Source organism: Coturnix japonica, chromosome 23 (genome assembly GCF_054131305.1).
Source record: "Coturnix japonica strain WE chromosome 23, WE-NBRP24, whole genome shotgun sequence".
NCBI classification, from domain to species: domain Eukaryota; kingdom Metazoa; phylum Chordata; class Aves; order Galliformes; family Phasianidae; genus Coturnix; species Coturnix japonica.
In genome coordinates, this window is record NC_140685.1 from 5,569,614 (window position 1) to 5,589,716 (window position 20,103).

The following is a 20,103-nucleotide window of genomic DNA, read 5'->3' on the forward strand; positions in this document are numbered from 1 at the left end:
TGCCTGCGGAGGGCGCTGCGCGGCCGCAGACGGACATCGGCCCCCTCCTTCCATCCCGGCCGCCGCGTCGGGGCGGGGAGCGAGGCGGCCCCGAGCCGGGCATTGCCCACGCCCAGCGCTCGCCGTCGAGGGGCCGTCGTCGGGGCGGAGGGGCAACGCCAGGTTGCGGGGCGGGGTCCGGGCTCTTCGGGCCGTGCCCCGGGGCTCCTCCGGCCGCGCCCCCGCCCCCCGCGGGTCGTCCCCACCCCCTCCGCACCGCCCCGGCCCGGGGCCCCGCCGCGCCCGTGTGAAAGGGTCCCCCCCGCTGGGCCGGGGGAGAAAGGCGCCATTGTGCGAACCTTTCTCCCGCTCCTACTTGACACTCATTTTCCGCGCACAGATGCTGACAGCTCTGATAATAAGGGGGGTCTGCGCCTTTCACCCAGCGGAGCAGAAAAAGGAGGTTAATGAGGACACAGCTTTTAAAAAAAATAAAATAAAATAAATGCAAAAAAAAGGGGGGAAAAAAGAAAGAAAGAAAGGAAAAAAAAAAGCCAACCTCGCTTCCCCTCCAGCTGCGCGGCCGGGAGAGATTTGAATACAAAGGCCGGGCTCGTCCGGACACGACCCCGCATCGCACCGCCCGCATCCCGCGCCGTCGGAGGGCCGCATCGTGCCCGTCGCTGCCTCCCGGCTCTCCCCGCACCCGGCCTTGCTCTGTGGGAACGGTGCGGGCCTGGATCCCGCTGCCCGCTCAGACCCTTCATGCCCCGTATCAGCTGCTCCCGGCCACGCACATCCCCGCCCGCCCCGTCGGAGCCCCGCAGCCCATTCCCCTTGTCCCCCCATCCCACGTCTCCCTCCTCTGCTCATCTCCGGCCACAGACGGGAGAAAGACACGTTTCTATTTACAAAGTATATATTTAAACTCACATAAAAAGCAGGTCTCATACGGACATTCACGGCTGGCAGAAGACACGTAAATTAAGCTTCACTTTTCTGAGACTGAGATTTCGCCAAATCTTTTCTGTTTGTTTGTTTGTTTTTAATACAAGTCTTAGATTTAAATAATTCACGCACACACACACCCCACGCACACACTCAGTATATACGTCGCTATATACATACACACATATACACCCACATGTACGGCTTGCTCTATATACGTGTTACAAGGGGCTGCGGGAAGCAAAGCCCTGCCCCGGGATCTCGCACCATTTCTCAGCCTTCAGCACCTCTGCAGGTGGAGGGAGGGTGGCTCCGTCCATCCTCAATCCCACCCCGCAGCTCCTGCTGAGCCCCAGCGCCGACCCCAGAGCATCAAACCGAGTGGAAAAAAAAGAAGTCTCCATTTTACGAGATGTGCCTTGGAACGAAACGAAACAAAGAAACAAACAAACGACAACAAGAGAAATAAAGTCACAGACACGGCTCCCTTTGTACACTCAATACAGCATCCTCTCGCTTCGTCATCCTACAAAGGCAACGGGCCCAAAAATGGAAGGGGAGAGGGGCACGGTGAGGCAAAGTGTGGCTCTCCCATTGGGATGAAGGGAGGCTCCTCACCGAGCCCCATCTCCCCACTGGGTCCCCCATGTGCTTTCAGCTTCTGTGCAGCCCCCAGATCAGGAAACATTGAAGAGCTTCCTTGGGCCAATCAGAAAGGATGGAAAAGGGCCGATCTCCCCTCCCCAGCCCTGGGCCCTCGGGGGCTGCTGGACAGATTTGTGCTTTCAAACCGCCAGAGATGCTCAAATCAATGCATGAGGACGTGAGGACACCCGCTCTACATCAACTAAAGAATACAACAGAACAGCCCCCCGACATCCCCAAACCTTGGTTCAGCTGTAACAGAGTTTAGAGGAAAGCAAAAAGGAGGGGGGCAATGGGAGCAGAGGGGAGAGATGCTCCTTAATCAGAACCACCCAGCCCCACTGCTATGGCACTGCAGAGCTGCACAGCCCTCGGGAGCCACGAGAGACGGGCAGGGAAATACAAACACTGAGAGCCACCCCGAGTCAGCAGGAGCTGCTCCACACAGGCAGATTCAGCCTCTTGGCTATTGTTTAACCAGCAAAAGAAAAAGGGAAATATTTATTGTCTCTGAATGCATCAAGGTGGCTCTGGGATTTGTCAGGGATGCAGAGATTACAAAATGCTGCACCAGGCTCCTTCCGACAGCCTGAAGTGAAACATTTGGGGGGGAATAAAAACCAAACCCACGACGATCCGCTTTCTATAGCAGCATAAAGCATCTAAATATGGGCCGCCATACGGTTACCCTCCCAAACCTCTCTGGCATTTCAGGAATGTAAACAGAGTTGTTGGCTTTTTGTTTTGTTTTTTTGGAAGCAAGGGGGGGGGGAATGGATTCAAGCGACCAGACAAAATGAAAACAGATTCTCAGCTCAGTTCCGTCTCTCCCACAACTGCTGTGACAACTCTATTAAAGTGCATTTCAGTATCTCCCCTCTCAGGAACCTCACAATCAAACCTCCTCTTCCTCCGCAAGAAAAAGGTAATTCAAGTTAATGCTCCACTCCGACCGGTTTCAGCCTTTTTATGGACTCCTGCTTTTTCCCCGCCCCGATGTCTCAGCCGCTATTTGCTTTTAAATGTGGAAACGCCCCCTCCCCAGCAATACTGTCAATTCAAGTGCTAACTTCAGCCGTCAAGGGCAACAGTTCTGGATACAGCACACTTGATTGTACAAGCAAACACCTTAATATCACAATCAAGAAAGCCGGGGCATCTGACCCCGAGGGGGAGCATCACGTCCCCCCTTCACCATCCATAGCATCGCATGGAAAATAATAGTTAAAAAAAAAAATCATCATCATCATCATAACAATAACAAAGAAAATCAGAACATGATTTGCTATGAACATCATTCGTTATGTACAGCGGCTCCTGCAACAGATGTGGGAACTCCGTTGGTTCTCAGTTTTATTGTCCTTTCTAAGAGCAACTGAGCAGTCACTGTTGTCTCCATTTAAATAAAACAACTCAGAGTTGAAATATATATATATATAGATATATATATAAGCATTTTCTTCTTAAATAACATATTTACATCTAATAGAAAATATAACTCTAGAGATAATCTTTCCAACGAAATGTGAGACGTGGAGGAAAAAATAAACCAAACCAAAACAAACCCAAATCAAACCATAAAAGAAGAATGAGGGAATGAATTTAGGACAGTTTCTAAATCCTCTCCGGGAAATTAAAACAATCAAAAAATCAAAAGAAGAAAAGGAAATAAAGCCCACCGAGCTCTAACCAAGCTTTTGTCTGGATCTAGCCCGAAGAAAAGCCCCAGCACCACCACCACCAGTGGGAACTCATCGCTTCTCCTTAAAGAATCCTTGGTCCGTGCTGCTCTCCTTAATGGTGACGGTCAAAAAGTTAGAGGTCACGTCGGTGACCACCACCTTCTCCAGGTTGCTGAGCGAGGGGCTCCACGACTCCTCCTCAGGGTCCCCCAGGATCCGAGCCACAGGGATGCGGGCAATGAGGGAGGGTCGCCCTGCAGGGCCCCCACCATCACGGAACAGCCCCCCCCCAGGGCCAGGCCCCACGGCTCCGTGCAGCAGTTTGGGGTCCAGCCCGCCCGGCCCTTTGGGGTCCAGCAGGTCAGAGCGGTGTTTGGCCACACGTGGTGCGTAGGGGTCGGCAGCACCCAGCTTGGTGCCCACCTCCAGGCGGTTGGGGCCGGGTACGGTGCTGCTGAGGTCGGGCTCAGGCCGACGAGCCAGCTGGATGACACTGTGTCCCGAGGAGAACTTGGCAGCACCCGCCGCCTCCTCCATCTTCCTGGCCTTGAGGTAGTCCCCCACTTTGTCCCCCGGCTCCCCCAGTTTCCTCTTGGAGGCGTCCAGACTCTCCGCCAGGTCCTTATACAGCTCCTTCCTCGGCTTCGGGCCTCGTTTTTTGGGGGTCTCCCCAGGTTTCTCCTCCACCCGGAGGACGCGGTCCCGCACGCCATCTGCTTTGGGCACGCTGCTGCTGCTGCTGCCCTGCGGGGTCAGGGCCATATTCCTGAGTCCTTCCCGTGCACGGGACGTGGAGCCCAACTCCTGCGGGGAGCGCCCGGGGTATGGAACACGGATACCCCGGGACGAGTCGCTGCGGAACTCATAGGTTTTAGCTTTGGCCTTCGCCTGGGCCTGCAAAGAAAACCAACACCCCATGAGTTCATCACCTCAACACCCAACCGCAGCCCATGGGACCCCACACAGAACATCCCACATCCTTGAAGGGACCGAGGGGTTGTCCGCTCCCCACTCCCTGCAGTGCTCCCACCTCACCTTTAGCAGGAAGGTTTTGGGCTTGGGGCCGCGCTTTTTAGGCCCGAATAGCTCCATTTCTCGCTCCCTAGAGGTGTCAAAAGAACCAAAGCTTCAATTCAGCATAGCTACAAGACAGCCACATATTTACAAGAGCAATGGCTACGGCTACAAAAGGCCTTGTACCTCTCCTCGAAGGCCGCGAGCAGCCGGGCATCCAGGATGTTCTCCTCGGGTTCCCAAGTGCTGTACCTGGTGGGAAGGGGCAGGGAAGGGGAATATAAGTGGGAGGGGGCACAAGGAGAGGGCAAGGCATCAGGAACGAGCAATGGCAAGAAAGAAAGGAAGAAAAACAACGACAACCAAGTGGCAAAGAGAAAAGGGATCCAACTTTCCTTCCTGCTACAATAGGAACTAACAGCCACAAGGAGCCATCTCCCCAGCAGCCCCTAGGCTGCAAAATTGTGCAAACAGCAGACTTACTTCTGAGACCAGCCCTTCCATTTTACGAGATATTCCATGCGCCCCTGCGGATGCAAAGAGAAGGGAAATAAATAAAGAAAGGGCTAAATATGCACGGAGGGGAACCCACGAGAAACGCTCTGCAACAAAGCTACACATGCAACCGCACGCGTGCAACCAACACGCCTGCACCCAACGCGTGTGTCAAAAACATGCGAGGGGGAGGGAGCGGGACCGGGGTGTGGGGTGGGGGGAGGAGGATGGGAGAAAAGGGGAATGGGGGGGGGGGGTTGTAGGGGGGCGGAACGCAACAAAAAAATGATGGGAAAAAAAATGCGCGTGCAGCAGCCCCGCAACCCGCAGCCTGCAGCGGGAGGCCGGCGCACAACGCCCGGCACGCAGCAGCGCGGCACGCACGCCCCGCACAGCCCCGTGCATGCGGATGGGAGGAGGAAGGGCCGCCCCCAGCCGCAGCCGGGGCCGCCGGAGCCGCCGCTGCAGCGCAGCTCGGCCGGGGGAGGGCGCGGGGAGGGCGGCGCGGCCTGGAGACGAGCTGCGGGGCGGCGCGGGAGCGGCGGGGCGGCGGTGTCGGGGGAGGGTGCGGGCACCTACTTTGCGGATGCGGCGCTTGAGCAGGGCCTCGGCCGCGAAGACGCGCTCCCCGACGGCCGAGAGCTCCATGTTTACGCGGCCGCTCGCAGCACACAGGCAGCCGCCAGCGCAGCCCAGACCATAATACTCCGCCCGCTGACGTCAGCGCCGCGGCCCCCCCCTTCCTCCTCCTCCTCCTCCTCCTCCTCTTCTCCTCTCCTCCTCCTCCTCCTCCTCCCCTCCGGGCCCCCCCCGCACTTGTTGCTGGCGGAGCCGGGTGGAATATTCCGCCCTCGCCGCATTGGCCCGGGCCCGGTGCCCGCCCCCGAAAGCCGCGCCGCCCCCCGACGTGAGCCGCGTCCCGATGAGTTCGGGGCGGGGCAGCAGGGGGGGAGGACGTTGACCCCCCCTCTCGTCCGCCCCGCCCGCTCCGAGGGTGCCCCCCCCCCCAGGACGCAGCACAAAGGAACCGCCGCCACCGGGACGGGATGGGGCGGAGCGGGGCGGAGCGGTCCGGCCCCCTCGAGCGCACCTGGACGGGGCGAACCCGAGGGGGCGGCCGAGCAGCTCATAGCCCCCCCCCCAGCTCCCCCCCCCCCACCTCAACCCCACCTCCCCGTGTGACAAAGAAAACGGGATTTTTTTGTTAACGAAGCTCTCGCGGATTGCGTAAAAATCACCTCATTACAGCCGAGCTGCCGAGGCAGCCAGCGGCCGGCAGAGTTCATCATCATAAAAAGCCATTGAGGGAAACAAATGGCCGCGCCGGGCCGTGCCAGCCGCGCAGCTGTTTCTGGTTAAGTTTAAATACTTTCCAACAGTTTGGGTAGTAAAAATAAAGTAGACCTCAACAGCCCATAATACGAGTTTTTGGTTTCCTCACTCCGGCAGCCTGCGGCTGAATTCCCGGCTCAATCGTGGGGCATTGAGGGGGTGGGAGGGGTCCCTGTGGCCACCGAGGTGGCCGCGGAGGGGGTCGGACCCTCCGAGACACTCGTGGGAGGGGCCGGGTGGCACCGTGGGTCCCTTCCCTGAGGACCCAACCGGAGAGCGAGACGGCGAGCCCCGGGGTGCGGGTCCTACCTGCTCCTCCACGGGGCCGTCGGGGGAAGCTCCGGGGATGTCCTGGAGCGGTTCAGCCGCGTCCCACCGAGAGAAACAATTCCCGACCAGTGAGCGGCACCTCCGCCCCGCGCCCCCCATCGCCACTCGTGGGTGCGCTGCTGCTGCTGCCGTCGCGTCCACGCGGGGCGACGCCTCGCACTGCTCTGCCCCGACCCCCGCGGGCTGCACGCTGAGGAGCAGCGAGGCCCGGTGGGGCTGCGTTCACTCGTGGATCTCCACGGAGTGGATGTAATATCCAACGAGCCGGCTGCCAGTCAAAGGGACAGTGGCTTCTTTCTGCTCCGGGAGCGGTGGAGCTCCGGTGCTGTTTCCATCTCGGGGGAACGTTTTCTTCCGACGTTCCCGCTTGCCACAGCGGAGCTTTCCCCGTTCCCATCTGTCCCGCCCGGCCGAGCTCCGACCTCCCACGGGTGTCACGCGTGCAACGGTTCCTCTGCTGCTGGAGAAACTCACGTGGTGGCTCCGGGCTCGCGAGGACAACGCCGCGTGATGAAGACACGAGTCCCCACGGGGACCTCGCGGGATCCGAGTGCAGGAGCCCGGCACTGCCGGTCGCTGCCGGGCCGAGCGGTGGGCAGCTCGGAGGAAAAGCTGTGCAAGAGCCCCTCTGTGCCCCGTCCCGCAGCACGGGGGCCACGGGAGGCAGCGGGTGAGGCGGTAGGGGGGTCCGGAGGAGCAGGTACCGGTGACGGGATCCCGCTGCCGAACCGAGCAGGGAGGTTCCCGCTCCACGGCCCCGCTGCCCCACACAGTTGGGGGTCCCCGCGGAGCGCCGGATTTGAACGGAACCTCCGGGAGGAGCCGGAGAGAAGGGAGGTGGCCGGGAGGGGACAGCGCAGCCCCCCCCGCCCGCCCCGGTCCCCGGCAAGCGGCATCCCGAGGAGATTTTCGTTAATGTCGAATTAATCGTTGTTAATTAAGGCAGAGCGGAGGGGCGAGTCGTTAACCCGCGTGGACGCAGCGGCTCCGGATGCTGTGTCCCGAAGAAGCTGAGCAGGGGAACGGCCCGCGAGGAGCGGGAGCTACGCCCGGCCTGGGGGTGCGGGGGAGGGACCGCTCCCGGGCCGCCGCTGCCGGTAACGCCGCTCTCCGCTGCTCGGGGCTTTGGGGCAGAGCCCGCGGCTGGGCCGGGTTCGGTGACCTCGGGGATGCCGCAGCCGTAGAACGGCGTGTGGGTCCCGCACCTTCTCTGCCGGTGTGCCCGCTGCCAGCGGGAAGGGCCGTCTCGAAGGTGCCCGAGGGGATGCGGAGAGCGTGCTCCAGCAGCCGGGACCCACGAGGGACCCATGCGAGCACGGGGTCCGGGACTACGTCCCTGAATGCTGTGCGGGGGACAGAGGGAAGGTGAGACACAAACGAGAACGGCTCGGAGAGGGCAGCAGGAAGCTATCGCCGCTGCGACGGGGTCCGACCCGAACCCCCGAAGCCGTGGGCTAGCAGGGAGCGGGGCTAAGGGGTCTCGAGGGGTCTCGGCCAGGAAAGAGGGGGTATAGAACCACCGAATGAGAGCGCGGCGGGCGGTAGAGTCTCCGGCTCTCCCGGGCAGTTCCTTCTCCCGCCGGAGGGGGCCCGGGTCCTAGTGCCCAGTGGGTGCAGGGTCCGCGGTGCGTGGCAGAGCACCGGGATCGACAGCGGAGCCGGGAACGGGATGCCCTCCGCGTTCCCGAGGTCAACGGCAAAAGCTGCCGAGGCGCAACTCGGACTCCCGGTCCTGTGGGGTCCCGGCTCTCTTCCCATCCATCCCCTCGGACCCTTCGCGTTCCCGGCTCTGCTCCGAAGTGGCGACGTCGGAGCTCCCTCGAGGATCGCTCCCGTCCGCGAGAACGTCTGCTGCGGCACGGGCAAACGTGGACCTGGTTTCTCCCTGTTTGACCCCAAATCTGCCCTTCGGTTGCCCGCTCTCCTTTCGCCCCGCTCGAACTCTTGCAGTGAGCGCTCGGGGTCTCAGCGAAACGCCCCAGGGCAGAGAGTCCGGTTCCCCCCTCGTTTCTTGCTGTGCGGGGGCTCCCGCGGCTACGAGCATTGCAACGAAAGTGGGGGGCTGAGACCCTTCCTCGGGCAGCGCTTGAGGGCGCCGGGAAGAGCACGAGTGTCGAAGCCCGGCTGAGCCCGAGACAGGGAGGATCTGGCTCCAACCCAGCCGGGGACGCAGCGCATCGCCGCGCTTCAGCCCTGCTCTTCCCTGCGGCTTCCCGACAGCTCCGGCGACCGGGCGGCTCCGCCCCCGGTTTCCGCTCCCGGGACGGTGAGAACACCCAGCCCGGAGCACGATTCGACCCCATTCCTCGGGCGGCCGGGGCTGCCGGTGCCAATGGCAGACCCGGTTCTGTTGATGTCGCACTGCTCCGTGTCCCGTTCTCCTGGACGCCCTGGGATCGGTCCTGGGGCTGAGACCCCGCGGGGAAACCGAGAGCAAAGCTGCTCGCTCCATTCACAGAGCTCGGGCGGCTGCAGGTGTCCGCACAGTCACTGTGGTCGGGTCGGTCCTTGCACCTCGGAAGACTCATCTCTCAGGACCCCCCCCCCGCCCCGCCCCGAGCTGCAGTACTGCCGGGCATGGGAGGGTCCCACCCCGGAGCTCCCGGTAAGTGCGGAGCCCCCATCCTCTTAGTGCCTCCCGCCAGAGCTGCTGCCCCCGGCCGCGGCTCTGAGCAGCCTCCCGAGGTCCGGTTCTGCTCCGAGCTCTGCCCGGTTCGCTCCCACCCCGGGGCCGAACAGGAAAACGATTCTCTCCTCCCACGGCTGAACGGAGTCGCGCCGAGCGGCGGGGCAGGCTGCCGGGCCCCGGGCTGCTGCGGGGCTGGGTCGGTGCTGCGGGAGGGGCACCGGGACCCCGCGGCGCTGCCGGACTCCACAGCTCCGCCCCGAGAGCGGGAGAAGCACGGACACCGAGACGGAGCCGTTGCGTTCCTGAGCGCCTCGGGGCGAAGAGAGGAGGCAGCGGCCGGGACAAAGCGGCAGTGCCACTACAGCCTCCATCTCCATCCCGGACCCGAGGGGCGAACACACGGGCTGGAACGGCCATCCCAGGACGGAGTGCGAGGGAGGGTCCGGAGAGAGGACCAATAACCGGAGCTGCATTTAACACGGGATCGCTGCAGGAGGGGCTGCACCGGCTGCTTTTCACACCTCTGCCCCCGGGCGCGGCTCTGCCAGGCTCCGGACATCCTCGGGGCCGGAGCGATGCGTTGGCCGGGCCGAGTTGATCGCCGGTGGGGAGATTTCGGGAAGAGCCCGGCAGCGATGTCCCCACAAAGACGATCATCGCGGAGCAACATCTCGCCTCTCTGAAGCCCAGAAATCTCCCTGAGAAGAAATCTTCGTGTCGACTGGTTTGACATCGAACCCCGCTCCCAAGGAGCAATGGTCCAGGGATGGCGGGGGGGCAGCGCTCAGCACGGCCCCGGAGCCTTCCCCTTCCATCTTCCACCCGCTCCTCCCGGTGCTCGGCGCTGCTCTTGCTCCACCGGAGCTCGGGATGGAGCCCCTGCGTTGCCCCTCGGATCCCGTGGGACACGGAGCTTCCGCACCGGGAGACCCCAAGCTGAGCCGCGGCCGGACCCCGCCGAGCATCGCAACCGGGACGGGAGCAGAGCTGGGGACACCCCTTCTCCCCGCTCCGTAGATCGTTATTTCCCGGTTACCGGGGCTGTGGGCTGCCGAACGGGGGGGTCAGCCCCGGCAAGGAGCTGCCCCACTCCACGTCCAACCGGAACCTTCCCGGGGCAGCGGCGGTGCTGAAGGACAGCGGCGGCCCCGCCGCCCCGAGCTGGGTGGGGGGATCAACCTGAGGCCGAACCCCGTCCGCCGCCCTCCGGCCCGGCCCGGAACTGCCCCGGAGCTTGAGGAGGCAGCGGGACTCGTCCCCGGGGGTTCCGCACGGAACTGCGACGCTTCCCGGTGAATTCCAGGTGTTTTCCATAGGTGGCACCGTCCTCCTGAAAATCGCGGCAGTGGCCGCGCAGCCCACGGCGCTTCGGCCGCCCCCTGGGACAGAGACCCCCGTGAGCCTGAGCCCGGTAGCACGGTGCGAGCGGCCTCTGCACCCAGCTCTGCTCCCAACGTGTTCTCAATGCCTCCCACCCGGCCCTATTCCCGCTGCCGACGGAGGGGATTGAACGGGGGGACCCGGCGGGCACAACCCGAGCCCCGTCCCAGCGGCAATGCGGGGCAGCCGATTCTCCCCCCCATTCTACCCCCCATCGTCCTGCGGGTTTGCAACGGGCCGCTCGTGGGGCTGAAGCCGCTCCCGGGGGTGGGGATGCAGGGCGGGGGGCTCGTTATCGCCCAGCTCCGGGTTGCGAATACTTTGCACAAAAGCTCTTTTGTTTCCGGGCTTTCTGAATTTGCTGATTATTTGTAGGAGTATAAATAAGGAGTTGTTTGCAAAGGCCAGGAGGCAGGAACCGAGCCTGGCTCGGCGGCGGGGGGGGGAATTATGAAGATCTCAGAAAAGACCCCCGGACCCTCGACCCAGGACGGGGCTGCAGCTCTCGGCTCCGGCTGCAGCGGCATAAGATCCCCAAGACCCCCATTTCTGAGGGCAGAGATCCCCGTGGAGGAGCGGACCGGAGACGGGAGCACGGGGATGTAGTTGGGGGGGGGGAGGCAGGGGATGCGGCCGCAGCGGGGCCGTGTCAGCTCCGTGCCCACGGCCACGCGTGGGAAGTGGGAAACCCGGGTCCTCGGAAGGGAGATAGCGCATAGAGCGGCCCTGCCGTGCCCCCGTCCCGTTCCCATCCCCGTTCCCCGCCGCATCGCTCGCCTCGCGTTTAACAAAAGCAATTAGAGGTGAGGCCCATTTGCATCTCATGCACCGGGCCGGGGGGGCGGAGCTTCGCTGCTTTAATCCCCGCCCCCCTCCCCGCCCCCTGCCCAAGGTAGGCGCTGTATTTAGGATCGTGCCCTTATATGGCGATGAGCTCGGCGCCCCGCGGACGGAGAGCGCCATATAAGGAAGCGGTGCCCGAGCCCCGGGTGAGCTGGTGAGCTCTCATTGGTCCGCCCGTATCGCAGCAACCGCGAGCTCACGAGTGGAACGGACCCACCGCCCCCCGCGTCCCCCATTCACCCGTGGGGCCGGGAACGGCCGCGACCCCCCCTCTTTTATCCCCCCTTTTACCCCTCCGGCCCGCTGCCCCCCGACGGGAACCCGCTGTCCGCACCCTCAGCCCCGCGCTGTCCCTCCGCTGCCCCACGCGTCGCGAGTGGGAACGGCAGCACCGTGCTCCGGTGGCACCGACGGCGGGAGGGGGCCGTGATGCGGCGGGACCCCCCGCACAGCGGGGCTGAGGGGTCGGGAGTGAGCAGAGAAGCTGCTGTTGGACACTGAGACCTGCGGCCCCACGAAGGACGGGATGGGTTTTTCGTGCCCACGGGCGGGTGCTGAGATCCACGTGTCGGTGACCCCGGCATCCCCGGCCCCGACACACGTTCTCGGTGACCCCGGCAGCCCCGACTCGCGCGGCCGTTTCCCCGTGGGGAGCATCGCGACCCCGCGGAGCCGCAGCCGCGTTTAGTGGACGTCCCCTCGAGACGCGATAACCGCCCCCCGCCCGACCCCCCGTCGGTAGGAGGCGGCGGCTCCGCTCCCACCCGCGTCCAGACGATGGAGAACGGCCGCGAGTTCGGGCGGGGCGGGGGGCTGCTCGGAGCGGGGTCTCCGGGCCGACTTTTCGTTGCGGCATCACCGCAGCATCGCAGCGCCGCGTCCGTGCACCCGGCCCGGCTTTTATTTGAGTTCTTTCATTTTATTTCTTTCCAACGGAGCGGCAGAACGGCCGCCGCCAGGTAGCGGGCGGGAGCGCTGCGCCTTCGGCCCTCCGGTGTGCGACAGCCGCCCCCCGCCCCGGCCGGCACGTGCTCCCCGTGCCCCCGCCCCGCCGCAGGTGAGGCCCGGCCGGAGGCTCCGTACGGACTCCGGACTCGGCTCCCGCCGCCCCGCGGGCTCCCGACCGCCCCCCTCGCCGCCTTCCGCGGGCACCGGGGGGCGCGGCCGCCGGGGAGAGCCGTGCCGCCGCTTCCTCGCCGTCCCCCCCACCCCCCCCCTCCCGACAGGATTCAGCGGGCTCCGCCGAGCAGCCATTTTCTGCAGCTGCGGCTGCACCGGAGCGCAGCCGGGCGACGCGGGCGAGAGGCGGCACATCCCGGGGGGTGCCCGCTCCCCGCTGCCGGTTCCGGAACGGGCGCCGCGAGCTCCGCCGGGTGCTGCCGGGGCCGGGCGGGCTGCGGCGCGGGGCTGGCCGTGACAATCCCACCCTTTCCCCGCCATTTTGTTACCGTGCTGGCGTTTTCCCAAAGCAGACACAGAGCGGGAGCCTTGGGAACGAGCCCCCGTTGTGCCGGGGCGGACGCTGCCCCCAGCCCGGTCCCGGCCCCCCCCCCTCCCCGTGCTGACATGTCCCGGGACGCCCGGCGGCTCCGAGCTCCTTCCCACCGGGATCCCCGCTCCCCTCGGCGCTCCGTGCGCGCAGCGGTCGCGGGTCGAGGCTGCGGGACCCACGCGGGACACGGTCACGCCCGTCCGGCACCGTTTCCTGGGCCGCTGTCCCAAAGCGAGGAACCCGCAGCGCGCCCACCCCCTCCCCTCCCGGTGCGCCGGGAACGTGGAGCTCCCCGCTTCTCTCCGCCCACCCCGCGAGCAGCCAGGTGACCCGATGGAGCTGCGGACCGTCCCGTCGGGCAACGGCCGGAGGGGCCGCCCCGGGATTCGGGCACAGAGCCCGTCGGTTCTGCCCCGTTCCGGCCCGACCAGCCCCTGTTTCCCATCCGGCTCCCGGCCGCCCGCCGGGATGGCGCAGGGCAGCACTTGGCCCACGCGAGGCGGGACGGCCGCCGGGATTCAGGTCCCACTGGCCGCGGGGCGGGGCGCGGCCGGATCGAGATTCTGGTGTCGGGACGCGGCACCGGGAATCGGGCCTGTGGGGCAGGACGGGCCGCCCCGACGGGACGAGACGGGACAGGACGGGACGGGACGGGCCGCTCCCCGCCCCCACGCGGGGGTCACTGAAAGCCGGTGGCAGACAGCCCCGGTCGGCACGGGCACAGCGGGGCGGGACGTGTCCCCCTCCCCATGACTTGGGGACGGCTCGGTGACCCACGTGCGGCGGGGCGGGGGAAGGTGCCCGGAGCGTCGGGTCCGACCCGAGCCCGGTCTGTGCTCCCGGAGCTGAGTCGGCGGCGGCGGCGGGAGGAGAAGGGCGAGGGGAAGGAGGGGGCTCCTGCAGTGCTGCAATGCAGAGCTGCGCCGAGAGCTGAGCCCGCGGCCCGGAGTTCTCCGCCGCTGCTGCATTGCAGGTGTGAGCGCCGCGCCCGGCGGCCGGGCCGAACCGAGCCGAACCGGGCCACGCAGTCCAAGCGCCGCCGGGCCGCCCCCTTCTTGCCCCGCCCCGCGCTCCGGCCCTCCCCGGCTTTCTCGCTCCCGTTTCGTTTTTTTCCCACCCCTGTCGAGTCCCCGGGACATGTCCTCCAGCGGCGGGACACCGACAGCCGCCGTCCCCGCGTTCCTCCGTTCGCCCTGTGTCCGTCGAGGTGGGCGCTCATCTGAACCTCCCTGCCGGGTTACAGTCGGCACTGATTGCTCTGAACCCCCCAGCTTCTCACCGTTGTTCCCCCCGACGCCGGGACCACCGCACAGCGCCCGGTACTGCGCGGATGGGGCCGGACCCCGGGATCGGCTTTGACCCGCTCCGGTATTTTCTCGAGGGGACATCCCTCGCATTTCCATCTTCTCTGTCCAAGAAGGGCATCGCCCCGGCCCCGCTCACCTCTACCCGCAGTCCCACCCCCATCCCCCCCGCAAACAGCGCTGCCTCTGTCCCATCTTTCTCTGCCACTCCTCTGCCCCACAGCGGGGTTCGACTCGGGGACACGCGGCGCCCGGGAAAGAGCTGCCCCGCCCCGCCCCACCGCACCCACCCCTCCCCCGGGAGGTGCGGATACAGCGGTCGGACAACGCGAGACCCCCCGGGAGGAAAGATCAATGGGATCAAGTCGGAGGTGCTGCAGCGCAGCCCCGGGGGGACGGGGCGGATCACGGGAGCGCCCCAAACCTGAGAGGGACGGGGATGGAGTTTGCAGGGCAGCAGAGCCGCTGTGCTCACCCCCCCCTGCCCACCCCCCCCGCCATCCCTGTGACAGAGGCTGTGTTTTCCCGTCCCTGCCTTTCTGAATCCTGCCCGTGATGGCAGAGATCCCACAGAGATGCCACGCAACGCACATTTTTGCCTTCCCACCTGGATTATTCATTTATTTATTTATTTCCCCTGCCGCTGGCTTTCATTCACTGCTAAAATGGCACCGCTCTCCTGTCCCTGCTGCTGCTGATACGGACTTCAACCGCTGGTTCCTGGTGTGTCCTCATTTACCGGTAGAAAGCTGAACAGAGACACAGCGTTTCCTCCCCTTGCGTAGAACTCCAAGCTGCTCTCAGAGTCCCGGCCCCTCCCGTGCATCCCCTCGGACACCCCCGGCTCTCTACCCTGCTCCTCACCCTGCTTCGAGATGTCGGAGGCTGAAAGCGAAACGCGAAAGCGGGCTCGGCAGTGCCACACACCGCAGCAACCCGTCAGCCTGCTCTGCCTTCAATTCCCCTGCAAACACCGGAATCCCCGCTGCTCCCGGCACCGCTCCCACCGCCCTCCCGTGTTCCTGCACAGCACCGTAACCGGGAGCTTCGGGTCCAGAAGCCCCCGCGGTCCCGCAGCCCCGATCCGGTCCCCCTCCACCCCGTACACCGCGGTGCCGCCCGGTGCAGCCGCAGCACTCACCCCCCTTCACCCCCCACCCCGCAGCTCGGAACCCGGAGTCCCATCGGCTGCTTTTATTGTCGGCATCCACATGCCGTCCCCCAACTTCGTGCGGTGCCATTTGTGCTCAGCCGATGCTGCGTCACGCAGCGAATCCTTCACCGAAGGGATAAAAAAAAAGAATGAAGCAAAGGTAAAATCGCCTCATCCAGGGCAAGAATAAAAAGAGTTAAGTGTGTTAGTCCGAAAGCAGAGCAGACAACGCCACAGCCGAGAGTTATTTGTCACACGCTCAGGCGAGAGACAGAAGAAATTCCTGTGATAATGCTTGTCTCTGCTCAGCCGTTGCTGCCGCACCACAAATTGCTGCTTGCAGCACAAACTGTGGCAATGCGATACACGAGATTGGATGTCTTCTTGTTGGGTCTCTACGAGCCGCGGATTGCTAAGAGTTATTTCTGAGTCCTGAGAGTTTAAAGAGCCTTCAAGAAACAGAGCATCAAACGCTCCGAAAGTGGGTCTTGCTTCTGGTGTCAGAGGTACAGAGAGGAAAAAACGACGGGAGAGCGGAGAGTGGGGAGAGAGGGAGGAATTTCTCAAAGCAAAGCAGGACTCCCGGGGCAGGATCTTCCCACCTCGGGTTAAAAATGGCTCAGGGTCAGGTTGAGCCCTTAAACTCCAGATAAGGCATCACTCCAGCCTCCAGGCAGCGAGATTGAGGGCACCTCTGGTGTCTGGCCGGGGACACCGCCGTTGTCCCGTGATGAATCTCCCTGTTTGATCTGTCGCCGGTGACTTCATGTGGCAGAAGGAAACAAACAGAGGAGGACGATGTCACGGCCGGACCCAGCGGACAGAGGGCAGAGCTATAAAATCCGTTCCTGCTGTTGAAATGACAGCCTGGCTCTCAGCGAGCTGCAAATGGATGGGTGCGCTCAGGGACAACGCTTTCACCCTGTGTTTTTTTCAAGCCACGTGGAATTGCTTGCATATGTGGAAATCAGCATTCACTAACACATGCCAGTCGATGTTTATTTGGTGCTTTCAGGTGCCTCCTTGGTTCCATGATGCCCAGCAAAGCGTCGCTCTCCAAAGGTCACCTTTGACAATCAAAAGAAGCTGACGCAAAATAGAAACCATTTCTTCCCTCTGGTCACTGAGTGAGCTCAGAACAGCTCTGAGGGCTCTCATTTGCGAAGTGCATTCCCCTCTATTGCAATCCCAATGCCCTGACCTACACGAGGGACATCTGCAGGGTTCCTTGGTGCCACCAGCCTCATCTGGGTCCCACCACCAGCACCTGACAGAGGGAAATGCTGAGTCCTGCTTTCTGCTCTGGCCTCTGTTGCTCACAGCTCCTTCACACCAGCTTTGTGGTCTGCAATTTTCCATGCTTGGTTTCAACCAAGAGGTGACTTCTGAAGTTTGAGTCATCCTGCTTCTCCCATCCTTGTGTTCTGTGAATGAAGGAAGGTCACTGCCCTGCTGTGCATCAGGAGGGGGTAGAGCAACAGGGCTGCCTGGGGCCCAACCACTGCAGCTCCAGGACAGGCGGCTCCTGCAGAAGGAGCTGAGAACCCAATGACTCTCAGGAGAGCAGGAGATGCAGCTTCACCCCAACACAGGAATTTCTGCTCAGTGTGGTCTTTATGTCCAATATTAAACACACATTTGTTGCAGCTTCCACCAGCTCAGGCCCTCCATCATGCTGCATTTTATAACCACGGTGACATCTGTTTAATTCACTTCCTCTAGCTATAGCATTTTTCTGCCCCAGCTGATGCAGCATAACTTGCACCACCTCCCAGAGGTTTAGGCTGTCCCCTTCCCTCCCTCAAGCTAAGCACTGCTGGCTGCAACACACTCAGAAGCTGCAGCCCCCCTGGGCCCATGGTGATGCTTCAAACCTCACAAGAATGGGGATGCAGCTGCTCCCCCTCTCCCACCTACTCAGAATATCCCAGGTTGGGATCTTGGCTCCCGCTGTCCCTTGTTGTCTGATAGAGACCTGGAGGAGCTGGCAGCTGGTGATGGAGCTTCCTTCCCTTCTCACCTCTTAAACAACGTGTGCCTACGATCAGCAGGGCCAGCAAGGATGACACATGGCCAAGATTGCCAAAGTCACAGCTGCTGAAATGCAGGGAGCTCCCTACCGGGCTGTGCTGTCTCTCACAGTGTGCTTTATATGCCTGCTCATCCCATATAAATAAATCTTCACGTTTGCAGTTTACTTTAAACTACATCAAGGTGACAGCTGAGCCGGCGGCTCCTGCTGAGCAGCAGTATCTGTACCACAAGGCTGCTCCTATGGGCAGGAGAACAGCCAGGATTGTCCCTCCTCACCCCCTTCCCTGCTGTGCCCATCACCCCTCCATGCTCTCATTGGCACTCACGGACCCAAAGAAGTTGGGAGCCCAGCACTGAGCCCCATTAGACCCAGCGTTACTGAGAGTGGTCAGTAGCAGCCAATGTGTGCAAGGCCATGCTGTGCTGGGGGTGGAGAGCATGGAGAAAACCTGACCCCCACGGCAGCAAAGTGACACCATCAGCACAGAGTAAAGTTGGGAAAAATAAAGAAAAAACTCCACAAAAGGCAAAAAATGGCTGCTTGGAGGAGCCTCCCATGCATGTGAGCACACACCACTCTCACACCCCTTCTTCTGCCATCTCTTTCTCTCTCATCCCAATCTGCAGCTGAAAGTCTCCCAGTTCCTATGAGGTTGTTTAGCATCCTCCCCTCATTCTCTGGGCATCCAGGCCTGCTGCATCCAGCAGCTCAGTACCACAAGCAGAGGGTCACAGAGCTGCAGTGACGGGGTCAGTGCAGGAAGGCAGGCACTGCTGCAGACACAAAGGAGAAAAGGCAAAACCAGCTTTGGAGCACAAGTTTGCAGTCCCCCCTTCTCCCAGCACAGCATTGGTCTCATACAGACGGATGCATCAGACCCTTTCAGAAGAGCTAAAAAACACGAATACAAATTCTCCTTTGAAATCAGCAAACGTTTCTCTGGAATAAATCCAAACCAAACAGAGGTTAACGCATTCCTGGGAAATACATTAAACGCAGTGCAAGGCCATCTCCATAATGGAGAGCTGCGACGCTCCATCTCATCCTGGATCACTTTGATAACCATTGAAGGCATAGCAGACCTCCCATTAATTTTCTCAGTAACAGACATTTAGGTTTGATGCACTTAATATGGCACCGGAGCAGCATGAATAAGTAATTTATACCCTGGGCACTTGGCCTCTCTCAGCCAATTGGCGCTGAAGGAGCATGGAGCGTATCTTTAAAACCAACAACGACTTATCGCACCTTTCAGAGCACAGGAAGCTGCCAGAGCGGTGATAAACACCATCAAACTCTTAAACCAGGAGCTATCTGCCTCTGTGGTTTCCGGGAAATGATGCCTCCAACAAACCACCCCAGCACTGCTGGTGTATTCAGCGCTCATAAGGCGGTGGGCAATGGGAAGCTGTTGCAATCCTCTTCTCTCAGCTCAGCCAGCTGCAAATGGCTGCAGAGCTTCACACACCTGTATGTTGGGGAAGGCAGCTCTGACCCAGCTCAGGCTCCAGCCACAAGGATGCAGCCCATGCACAGAGGTCAGGGGATGGTATTGGGGAGACAGCTCTGAGGTCTCATCCACATACAGGTTCCCATCACATACAACATCTGCCCCAGCAGAGCCCGGCTGATCAGCCCCGCTGCTGGACTGGCTCCTGCCGCTGTCTGTCGAGCTGCACTTCCTCTTTCATAAATCACATTTTGCATTCTGAGCATGCGTCTCCTCTTCCGTGCCATTTTTTTTGTTGTTGTTTTCAGATAACCATTAGCTTAATTAATCAAGAGAAGCGCATCGCTCCTGATTGCCGGCTCTGCTGGGATGGCAGCGCTCCCACCCAACACACCCCACACAGGGGCTCCCACCCCACAGAACCCAGCAGCACATCATGCTGGTTGCAGCCCTCAACCCAGCCCAGCCAGCAGCAGGTGCTGATGGATCCTAAGTCACCTCTTCCCACTGCACAAGCATGGTGAGATTTTGGGGTCTGCTCTCCTCTCCACAGTGATGGAACACAACTGCATGAGTTCCCATTGGCTTTGAAGCATCCACAGAGGAACAGATGAACCCAGGAGGTTGAGCAAACAACAGGGATGAAAGCTTCATTATGGCATCAGCTCCCAGAGGGTAATTCAACCACAAGGGCACACTGAAGAGCAGACCCGAGCAACACCACCACCAACAGCAACCACATCTGAGATGGTTCCACATCCACATAAACCTCCTCCTCAGCCATCTGAGCTGGAGAAAATGGCACCTACACATAAAATCCTGGGGAAGTGAGAAGGGAACGGCTGCCAGTATGATGCTATTCTATTCTATTTACTTCTATTCTATTTACTTCTATTCTATTTACTTCTATTCTATTTACTGAGCAGGAGTTGACGTGGCTTGAAAGATGGAAGCGTGGAGCAGAGCATCCTGCACACAAAGCATCACGCACCTGCACAACAGCCAAGGGGCACCAATAGGGTGAGGGCACAGCCCCAGGGAGCTGCAGCTTCTCTGCCAGCTCCACCTCATGCAAACCACACAGCTCTGCCTCTCATGGCCTCAAAGCTGTTGTACACGCACGTTATTATCAGCTTAGATCTCCAGATCAGAACTCAACCTCAAGCCAAAGCACGAGCTGAACATAACTGACCCCACAGCACTGCTGCAAGCACGTGGCTCCAAGAAGCCACCACCTCAGAGGACGTGGGGACCATCACCCCCAGGCTTTGGGGGGAGGCCCCCAACCTCAGCCCTATATCTCAGCCCTGCTGTTACCCTCAGCAATGCTCAGAGCCCCCCAGCACGGCCCTGCTGTTCGTATGCGGTAACAAACGCACTCCAAAACCCCGG

General features: G+C 61.8%; 1 protein-coding gene across 3 annotated transcripts; it reads right to left on the minus strand.

Moving 5' to 3' along the window:
• Positions 1-880: 880 nt before the first annotated feature.
• CBX8 (chromobox 8) lies at positions 881-5,506 on the minus strand. 3 transcript variants are annotated; one of them, XM_015880156.3, is made up of 5 exons: positions 5,343-5,505; positions 4,752-4,795; positions 4,455-4,520; positions 4,290-4,380; positions 881-4,148 (listed from the first exon to the last, which is right to left on the minus strand). In XM_015880156.3, exons 1-5 carry the CDS (start codon positions 5,409-5,411, stop codon positions 3,324-3,326), a joined length of 1,095 nt encoding a protein of 364 aa, XP_015735642.1. In that variant the 5' UTR covers positions 5,412-5,505; the 3' UTR covers positions 881-3,323. The 3 variants fall into 3 exon arrangements, with proteins under 3 accessions (XP_015735642.1, XP_015735643.1, XP_085379079.1); XM_015880157.3 differs by having other exon boundaries at positions 4,290-4,356; positions 5,343-5,504; XM_085522953.1 differs by lacking the exons at positions 4,290-4,380; positions 4,455-4,520; positions 4,752-4,795 and having other exon boundaries at positions 5,343-5,506.
• Between the last annotated feature and the right edge of the window lie 14,597 nt (positions 5,507-20,103).